The sequence below is a fragment of the Tenebrio molitor genome, chromosome 1 (genome assembly GCF_963966145.1).
Source record: "Tenebrio molitor chromosome 1, icTenMoli1.1, whole genome shotgun sequence".
Classification (NCBI taxonomy): Eukaryota; Metazoa; Arthropoda; class Insecta; order Coleoptera; family Tenebrionidae; genus Tenebrio; species Tenebrio molitor.
Window position 1 is genome coordinate 15,747,219 of NC_091046.1, and position 10,992 is coordinate 15,758,210.

General features: G+C 33.7%; 1 protein-coding gene across 1 annotated transcript in view; it reads left to right on the top strand.

Moving 5' to 3' along the window:
• Positions 1-10,028, top strand: part of LOC138141231 (discoidin domain-containing receptor 2-like) — a 173,371-nt gene extending 163,343 nt beyond the window's left edge. The window contains exons 14-18 of the mRNA XM_069061930.1: positions 2,111-2,203; positions 2,260-2,401; positions 2,455-2,604; positions 2,664-3,473; positions 9,545-10,028. Coding sequence (XP_068918031.1) covers positions 2,111-2,203; positions 2,260-2,401; positions 2,455-2,604; positions 2,664-2,813 — 535 coding nt within the window. The 3' untranslated portion in view covers positions 2,814-3,473; positions 9,545-10,028. The remainder of the gene's footprint in view (positions 1-2,110; positions 2,204-2,259; positions 2,402-2,454; positions 2,605-2,663; positions 3,474-9,544) is intronic.
• Positions 10,029-10,992: the final 964 nt, after the last annotated feature.

Genomic DNA, 10,992 nt, shown 5'->3' on the forward strand with positions numbered 1-10,992 from the left:
CACAAGACAAAAGTTACTAAATTTAGTAACTCTGTTTCGTCATTACAAAAGTGAATTGATTATATGTATTTATTGTCTGCATAAACTCCCAGCGGCAGAAGCATTTTTATTACATTCGCCATAAATCAGGATCATGTCTTCTCATCGTTTGAATAGGTGCATTTTTTGTTCGACACTGTCATAATTTGAGAATTTTCTTCTGTGTGAACGGATTTTGATAAATGTCACAACTTGTCAAAACGAAACGCCAAGTTAATTTTAAAGATTTTAAGCGCGTTTGGAGCCTTTAAGGGACTCGTAGAACAAAAAAACGATGTATTCAACTCGTTCGTCTGTAAATTAGGCCTTTTTTGGCACTCGTGGGTTTTTAAAACTGGCCCACTCGTGCCAAAAAAAGCCCAATTTACACACGAACTCGTTAAATAAACTACTGTTATCCACAATCACATTTTAAAACGACTTTTATCCACTCTTATGAACCGTATTAACTAACATTTTATCCACTAGTGGAATAAACTACTCGTAATGTTCTTTAGACTTTTCTGGTAGTAAACGCTGAGGTGCTTCTTGGGCTTCTTCAAAGATTTCTTGAGGAATAGACTCAACTTCTTCCATTTTCGAGTAAAACGAAAAAATAAACAACAAATAACCTTAACAACCAGCACTTCGCGTTCTGAGTCTCACCAAGTTTCAGAAGGGACATTCTTTGTGATATTTTAAATAATAATTTGGGCTTGTGATTGTGGATAAAACGTTATATCGCATTCGTGTTTTAGTCGCATTTTATCCACTTAAGAATATTAAACGCTCGTGCGTTCGCACTCGCGTTTAAATATTCTTGCGTGGATAAAATGCTATCTATGGGCCGGTTTCACCTACGCCAGTTAAAGTTAACTGTAGGTTAAAATATACGAAAACATTGTTATAACAATAGGTAACTAAAGTAACAAAACATTTTAACCTACAGTTAACTTTAACTGGCGTTGGTGAAACCGGCCCTAAAACATTTATACAATAAATAACTATTTATTAATCGTCATATTTTAACTTTTTCGCAATGTTAGTTGTGACAAAGAAAATTATTGGAAGCAAAGGCATCATGGATTCATAATTTCACTGTCAGAATTTGAGAATTTTCTCCTGTGTGGACGGATTTTGAGAAATGTCACAACTTGTCAAAACGAAACGTCAAGCTAATTTTAAAGATTTTAAGCGATTTGGGGCCTTTAAGGGGCTCGTCGAACAAAAAAACGTTGTATTCAACTCGTAGGCCTTTAAAACGCTCGTTTCACTCGCGTTTTAAACTGGCTCACTCATGCCAAAAAAGGCCCAATTTACACACAAACTCGTTATAGTATATAACGGTATTAGGCCGATATGGATTATATAACAGACGAGGTTGAGATATTGTAAAATCGAGGCGGGCCGAGATTTTATAATCAACCGAGTCTGTTATATCCATATCGGCCGTATGTTGTTTTATAGTTTTCTTTATACCAATAATACTTAACATTTAACAATGATTTATTTGTAAGACTGACATTTCTCTTTACTTCAAAAATTCAATTTAGTTGTCATTTGTGTCGTAACCGTAGCAACGGCAGCAAAAATAACGGCCTCGGTCTGATAATTTTGAATAACGGCCTAGACTGTTAATAGATGTCATATCAATCAAGCATTGAGTACTGATAAATCCTAATAACAGTGTGGTATAAAGAAAAATAAACTAGGTAGGTACTATTAAAACAATACGATATTTAAAATAGCCACGTTCACTTTGGAAATGTATTGTGAGTTGCATTTTCAATTCCGTTGAACTCATTATCACACGTGAAATATCTTGTATAGTTGTAAATTAAAAAATTTCTAACTATATTTTTAATATTGTAAAATAACCAAAAAAGTTTCAATGGTAATTTAATACACCGGTTCTGATTTAGTGGAATTTGACAACCTCAAACTATGTTACGGCCGTCAGGTGCATTGTCTTGAATAACTTGGTGTAATCAATGAATTTTTATATTTGTAACATTGTAAACAATGAATTTATGATTTTTACAAAAAAAAATTGGTGTGTAATTTTTATACTGAAATTTGTATTAATTTGTAGCGTGGATAATCTTATTTACATGGCGACCCAAATTGCTTCTGGAATGAAATATCTAGAAACCAAACATGTGGTTCACAAAGACTTGGCCGCTAGGTATGTATTATGTATTTACTGCGCGATAAAATAACTATTTTATGTTTTTAACTCAGAAACTGCCTCGTTGGAAGAAGGTATGTTGTAAAAGTAGCAGACGTAGCTATGTGCAAGCCTCAATACCGAAAAGATTACGCTGAAATTGGTGGTCGGCCACCTGCTCCTATACGTTGGTTACCGTGGGAAAGCATTCTTCTTGTAAGTATTAAGGTAATGTACACTAACAACACTTTTTATTTTGAATGTTTCAGGATCGATATTCTTGCTCAAGCAGTGTTTGGGCGTTCGCAGTTACCCTTTGGGAAATTCTTAGCTTTGCATGTGAACGACCTTTTAGTAATTTGTCTAATGAGAAGGTCATTCAAAACGCCGAACATATGTATTACGGGGGTGAATTACAGGTCTGGAATTAGTTAAAACTATCAAGTAAAACAATATACCTAATATTTCATAATTTCAGGTTTTACTTAATAAACCCCATATCTGCTCGTCAGAAGTTTACGAACTTATGTGTCAATGCTGGAAGAGAGACGACACTGAAAGGCCTACATTTAAACAAATTTGTTTGTTCTTAAAACATCATAATAAGGACTACACTCCTACAGACTGATAGTAACACTTAGATATATTTTAAACGATCAATAAGTACATAGGGTGATCGAAAAAAAAATTGTTTTTTACATGCAATGATAACGAAAAAGGTTATTCGTTCATCAGGGTTTTAATTCTTTTTTGCTTATTTGAAAACTCAATTGATTAAAAGAAATAGACTCCTTGATTAGAAAAATCTATTCAATCAACACTTCCAAACGTTCTGCAAATCAGCTTCTCGATCCTGATCTAGCGGATTAGCAATAAAATACAGTAGGTACGTAACAAAATTGTTATATGTACTCGAAATGAAAATATGTATACTAAATGACAAAAAAAAACGAAACACATACAAGGAGTTTGATTTTTAAGACGAAACTTGGTGTACCTACTAATTTACATCTACTAAATATACCAACGATGAAAATTGGAACAAATTTGTGTCACATAAAACAATTAAAATGTTAATTAATGTGTGTTTCCCACGGCCTCCTAGATTCATAAGAGACTCGTCTCTTATCCGGCCTGCCGCATTCGTAGTTCTAGGCATAATTTTTGTTTTATAGGGTGCGCCACAATACGGGGCTTATGTGTTGTACTGGTTGCCTGCCTTGCAGGAAATTATTGTTTTATAGACGTGTTTTCAACATTTTTCAACAGTTTTAACGCACACATACATGTGACACCTTTTCAAAATCTCAAATCAAAAAGATTTTTTATGAACGGTAAATTTAATTTCAACAATTTTCTTTTTTATAATTTTTTTTTATTTGTCTGGGAGTGCAAGTTACAAAAATTTACAATGACAGGAAGTTCTAATTTTTAAATAAGTGTCTCACTCACATTTTACCATGAACAGGACAATGAATTAGTGGATTTCCCGAAAGATTGAGGCCAAGATATTCTTCAAAACAAAATTTATATTGTCCTTTGGAATGCTTGGTAGAATTTCTACTATTATTGAAATTATTGTAAATCGTATAGTTTGCGAACGAGAAATTGGAATTTTAGCTTCTTCACTTGCAATGGGTAGATTGTAAAGATTATAATAATGAAGATTTACGATAGTGTAAGTTTATCTACCTGCTAGTTACTAAAAAGGGATGCCAAATATCGGCAAAATGCAGATTGTTTGTCCCTCCTGGAATGAACTGCTCATAGCCGTAAATCTTCATTATTATCTATAATGTTTAACCTTCCCAAAACCCATTGCAAGTGAAGAAGCTAAAATTCCAATTTCTCATTCCCAAACTATACTAGACCCACAAATTGATCATTGGGGTAACTTAGCCTTCCTCTATCTTAGTAATAAATTAATTCCAGTAAAGGGATTTTCTTTTTCGAATTTGAATCTTGTAAATGTGACAAGCAATAATCACATCCATGGACTGCCTCCGTTATTTTCATAATTACCTAAGTAGCCACATAAAAAAGCTGTTGCCGCCGTCTCAATTTGAAAATTGGTTCTTGGCAAATAAGTAAAGGAAGACAATTTTTCTAGTTTTTCCAGAGAACTATCTTGCAAGGTGACTGAAATATTTACATTGATCCTTAAATTTTGGAATCTTGGTAACATTTTACTACTTGCATATTCTGCGGCACTCATGATATTACCAGTATGATCTCTCAGTCCTATCTTCTATGCTGCATTTAAAGTGATATCATTGGATAGATTATGATAAGAAATGTTAACTTTATGTCGTGAACTAATACAACATTTTTTCTTTGTTTGTGGCATTTTTTAAAGTTTCGACTGCACTTAGTTTTTCAAATTGACAATTTATTATACAAAATGTCATTATTCATACGTATTTTTAGTTGCATATACTAATATATGGGTCACATTAAAGTCGCTAGATGGACATACTATACGGGGAATTTCATAGACAACACAGTAAACTTATAGAACGCAAACTCCCATAGTTTTTTGTGCCCCGACGCTACTGCTACTGCTACTGGCTTGTGGTAGGTGCAAAATAAGACACAGCCAGCTGGATATCCTGGCTTTTTTATTTATTTTAATTTAAAGTAATTTATTTATTAAACTAAAAGACAACATTTATTTCGAAGTTATTATTTTCAATCTTTTTCGATACATTTCCATTACATTTTTATAAATTTTGGTTTGGTCTTTCTTTTCCTCAATTGCGGCAAAATTTATCGCATCCTTGCCTTGCATTGCTTTGCTCTTTATTTTGACATCGAATTTTGCATGAAGTTTTATACGTTTTCGGTACATTGCAACCCGAATTTTGGATCGACATTCTGCCTTTTTATAATTTTGAATATGCTCAGCTTTTCTTATTTTCTTTTTGAGACTTTCACATCATAAGAATTTATATCTTCATCGTCATTACTATATAAAACAGGAGTTACACAATTATAGTGTCTTCAGTAGAAAGGTCGTAGATCAGTAGATTGGATGAAAATTCTATAAAAAGTACTTTTCAGTTAAAATATAATTATCAATATTTTTTTGCTATTACTGGAAGTAAATCTGGACTGGAAAAGGAGGGAAGTTGTATCTTGTATCGAGGGTACGGCCACATTTGTTCGTGTCGAAGTCTTTGCTGGAAAAATGAAGTCCATACACAGTGTAGCTGTTATACCAACACTTTCATAGGCTCCAAAGTAGATAACTGCTTGTTACCCGTCTTTTTAATACATTCCATAAAACGCCCAGGATATTTAATTGGATTTGGAAATTTATGGCAAAGTGCAAAGTCTCACAATAGTAAATTTATTACTTATGACTTGATATGTCAAAATATAATTTTTTAAATTTTGGCACAAGTTTCCGCGATTTTTATTTTTATAAAACGGCAGCGTCCCCTGACGGCTTGTGGTGGGTGCGTTTTCAAAAAAACGAGGAAAATGCATAGGAGTTTGCGTTCTATAGGTTTACTGTGTTGTCTATGGGAATTTTCAAAAACATTTATCGAATGCGACAGGCCGGATAAGAGACGAGTCTCTTATAAATCAAGGAGGCCGTGGTGTTTCCACGTGTGTTTATGCACACTGCCACTCGACGAAGCATAAAGTCCATTCAAAAATTAAAAAACCACCACCTGTTGCTTTAGGTTGGTAAAATTTAAAAAACCCTAGGTAGATGTTTTTTCATACTATGTTGTTAACTATAAATTACGACATTTATTTGATTCAAAATAAAATTCAATTGCTTTGAATTCCGTTCATATTGTTTTATTAGCAGCACGTTTCATTTATTTATTGATTCTTCTTATTTTTACTTGAACATGCCCAGAAAAACAAGACATTTAATAAACACTTAACCTCAAAATTACAATTCTCACCAAATTTTACACTAAACACCGTTGCCGATAGTAATTATCGAGGAAAATGCGACATTGGTGTTTTTTTATTTTTGAATGGACTTTAGATCTGATCAGGTAGGTAATCGATATCCTCCTGAGGCACACTATCCCAGGCAACCTGAACTTCATACCTAAATTGTACCAGTGTCTGTGGAGGACGAGCTAAATTTGAAATTTTTCTCCTTATCATGTCTCACACGTGTTCGATGGGCGATAGACCTGGCGAACGGGGCGACCAGGGAGGCACATCTACGCCAGCTTCTTCTAGACATTGCGCAGATATCCGAGCTATATGTGATCTAGCGTTATCTTTTGGAAGAGGGTTCCTTCGTGGCCATATGCAAAAGGAATTGTTACCGGTTGCAAAACTTCTTGGATGTATCGCTGTGTAGTCATGGAGCCCTGGATGAATATCAGAGGAGATCTACTTCAGTAACACATAAAGCCCCAAACCATAACTCAAAATTACGCCATTCACCACGTCCGTCTCCCAACCCTTTGCCGACCATCATTATGTCCCAACAAAATCTGGATTCATCAGAAAAGACAATCGTGTTCCTTTCGATGTCCCAGTGTTCTCGTGTCCGGCACCAATCTAGTCGTTGCCGTTTGTGTTCTGCTGTTAAAGGCAGGACCAAATGTAGACGGTACGACTGATGGATCGCATGTGTATCGGTCAACCCTCAACATCAAACCACTCATCTCCTGCTCGACGTGTAGAATTGTGACGGTCTCTTAATGCCATTATTGTTAAATATCGGTCTTGAGCTGCTGTAGTGCTTCTTCGTCGATCTGACCCGGGAACACGAGCTTCTCTTCCTTCTTCAAACCATGCCTGACAACAAGGCAACACAGTGCTCACTTTTCCGTTAACCTCAGCTGCAATTTATCGGTACGAAAATCCTGCTTCTCGTAGACCAATTATGCGCTCTCGTTCAAAAGAACTTAATTGGTGAAATTGATTACATCTTCTAACTGGGGGCATACTTTGCCACCCTTTACACGTGATAAAGCTTTCTGCAGTTTGAAAACGTTTCAACAAACTGTAAGTTGTAATCAACAGAGTAGAAGAAAAAAATTGCAAAAAATGTTTACTTCTTATCGAATTTCGTTCAAATTTTCATAATTTGTTGCTTGTTAGACCCTTCAGCTATCCGCTAAATTTCATCTCAAAAATCAAACCCCTTGTATGTGTTTCGTTTTTTTTTGTCATTTAGTACAGATAGAAATAGTAGATTACGTTACAAGTTTAGAAAAGTGGAAGTTTACTAGACGAGTATGGCATATGAGTCCAGTAAAATCACTTTTGTCACGAGGAGCGTAGGTATACTATTTTTTCGCATTTTAAGAATGTTAAAATTGTTCGTAAAAAAAAAGTTTGCGAATAATTTTTAAAACCTTAGTAGGTAGATTTTCATTAACATAGCAACCTGACAGAAATTGTACATAACAGCATCAAAACAAATTTCAAAATGATGGATTTGAAAGGCGAAAATAGCGCGGAAAATAACTCAACAGATATTTTAAAAGCTGCCCGAGAAACTTCGTTAACTCCCCTCCCTGTAAAATCCAAGGAAAGATACGAAAAACACAAAATGGTTGGTTGCTATGCTGTAAAGTGACCTATTAATGTGCGACTTTGAGTACAGTAATATTCACTGTATAAAATGCGAAAAAACTACTTAAATCAAGCAATAAGTTTTATCTATAAAATAATTACTTGTATTATTGGAATTGCACCGCTCAAATTTAGACGCAACCAATGTGAACACAAATTTGTATTTTTTAAAGGGATTTCAGATGTACCCGTAAAGATGCACTTTATATAAAATAAGTTTTAAATTTGATCACCCTGTACGACAGCATATTTAGAAACTTATGCACATTCCATTAAATTATTATGTACATATTTAGTGACTAAAAATAATAAATAATTTCTGAGTAATAGTAATTTTGGTTAAATCGTAGTACCATCTACGGGGTGATCAAGAAGGACTGTTTAAGTTGGTAACACTGGATCGTATTTTAAATCGTATATCAGGAGTAACTTCCGGTTGTTGGTGGCTTGTCATTGTTACTAATATACCTATATCAGGTATTTGTCAAATAAACCAACAAAACATATCCAGTTGCAGTGTTATAAATAACCGAATTAAAAAATTTTCTTAATTGTACTGCCAACTTAAACAGTCCTTTTTGATCACTCGGTATTTTGTTGCTATGGAATAAGTTGAATGGGTTTTCCAAGTTTATTGACCTATAATCCCTCGCTGAAACATTTCATGTTTTTTTTTTTCTATTTTGCAGCTTTAACACAGTCAGTACAACACTCAAATGGGTTTCGAAAAGGATTTCTTTTCGATACCGGTTTCAGGAATATTTACTTAAATTTTTAATGTTGGCAGTAACTCACAGTGAGTAGTTGCTAGATGATCACTGCACTTCACTAAAGTTACTATATTAAATCGAGTTGGCTCCATCCTGGTTCCTAGCGACGTTTTTTTATTGATAATTGGCTGCACTTTTATTGTCAAAATTGCAAGCAAAATTGGCACTATTTGTACTATGGCGGACAATAAATTTAGGCCGGCAAATTTCTGGCATTTCAAAAAAATTAATGCAAGCGACCATTTATTGTCATTATGACTGATGTGTCAGTTTTTCAAACTGAAGATTTTCAAGCTGTTTGGCGTTTCCTTCGCCCTTTTCGTAACTTACAGATCATGACGCACTAGCATAACTGATTTGTAGTAGCACTTCTCTCTGGTGCACGCTTCTTTTCCCACTTTTACTTTTGATTATCGCTGTCACGATGATAAAAATGACAAAAATCGAAAATGGGGTTAGTTGAACATAATGCCAGCTTCACATTTTGATATCAAGCCAATGACAGGCCAGCCTAAATTTTTTGTCCGCCATAGTATGTAAATAAAATTGTTAATTATCAAAATTCTTCTAGAGTGAAAAATAAATTTTAAATATTATGTTAACTATTTAGATTTGTTTGCATTTACTTCACAAAGTCTGTGAGAACCAGGCTGCCAATGCAAATTTAACTCTCAACAACTCCCCTACGAACCAGGATCTAGAGTGGCATATTAGAGTTAAAATAGGGGCAAAATAGAAAACATATTGTATTACACTCGTTTTATAAGCCATTTTGTCGCACTTATTTGCTTTATAGCACGACAAAATGGTATCTTATAAAACTCGTATAAATTGCTACAGCCGGAACGTTATACTTACATGTGAATTGGGGACTTGTCGTTAAGTTGGCACTACCAGCAAAAGTAACTAAGCGCGCCAATAAGGTATTTGGAATTTATGACAGATTTTACTAACGTACAGCTCAATCATAAGTTTTAAGCGACCTTGAGTTTGACAATCCACATCCAAAACATTTTGACTATACATACAGTGGCGGCCAAAATAAAGTAGGACAATGTTTTTTCGCTAATGTAAATTTGCTTGCCCTTTCTATGGTTACTATGAAAATATTTATTTATTTATTATAGTAACCCCGGTTTACTCAACTCAATTTTGGCTAAATTTCTTAATAAGACTTGTCCTACTTTATTTTGGCCGCAACTGTATTTTTAGATTAATATTAATCATTTTTTTTAAACTACCCTGGGGCGTATTCTGTAACTGCCCCGCTAAATTTTAAAGGGCGTTAAATTAAGTTGTCATAGCAATGACCAATCAGGGCTTGAAATTTTAAATTTTAAACGACGCTAAAATTTTAACGCCCCTTTAAAAGTTATAGAATACGCCCCCGAATGTAATTATTTTCATAACCTCTAGCGATATCAGTGTTGATTCGAAGTCATTCTGTTAAAGTAAGTTACCTTTTTTAACAGAGAAAGAACTTTTAATCAAAACATTCCTTGATTTTGATTAGTCAAAAATCAATTCTCGTCTAAAATGTGATTAAGTAATAATTATTTTTTTCTATAATTGATTCAAAAAATTGAAATTCACGCATAGTTTTATCTGTGCCTGAAGTGGGTCATTTTCTGACGTGTATTTTTTTTGCATTGTTAGTAAGATCTAAACCATAGAAACCATACAAAACAGTGTGTGAAATGCAATTTCACGCATACGACTATTTCTGTTTTTCATTTCACGTACTGTTTTTTATTAGTTACCTAGCAACATGGTCACTGCATTGAAACTTCAGAGTTCCTTCAAAAATTTGAATTTTTAATTTCAATTTTTTGAATCAATTATAGAAAAAATATTGTTTATATTTCGCGCGAAGATGTTTTTGTGCATTCAAAGGCTTATGCTGCCTCGACCTTCGTTTCGGCGTAAAAGACCTTTTCATACACAAAAAACACTCTCTTCGCGCACTTAATATAAAAATAACTAATTATCTCCAAAACAATGATAAAATATGCAATTAAACAAATAAAAATGCCATTTACAAAAAATATTTTTTTTGAATTCGGTTATCCATGTCTAAAATTTTCTGAATCACTACCATAGGAATGAAATAACCCATTCAATTTATTTTATAGCGACTTCTTAAGTGCTTCCAGTTGTAAAAAATTGTTCATTATTCACTTATGCACTGAGAAATATGTATTCAAGTATCTCTGGTAAATTTTTGTTGTCAAACAGAAATATTTTTTCTGCAATAACAGTACATATTTTTAAAGTGCACTTTGAAAACAACTACAGAGCAAAAACTTCCCTCTTTTTAGTTTGTGTAAGACTAGTATACTATACTTTATCATAATAAGGCTGTAACACATTCCCTGTAAATGAAAAATGTTATTCTAGATATTATTCTAAAAACGTCATTTGATTTCTATGACAATCACGTAAAACATTTTCAGTATTGGAGTGAATCAATGAATATAA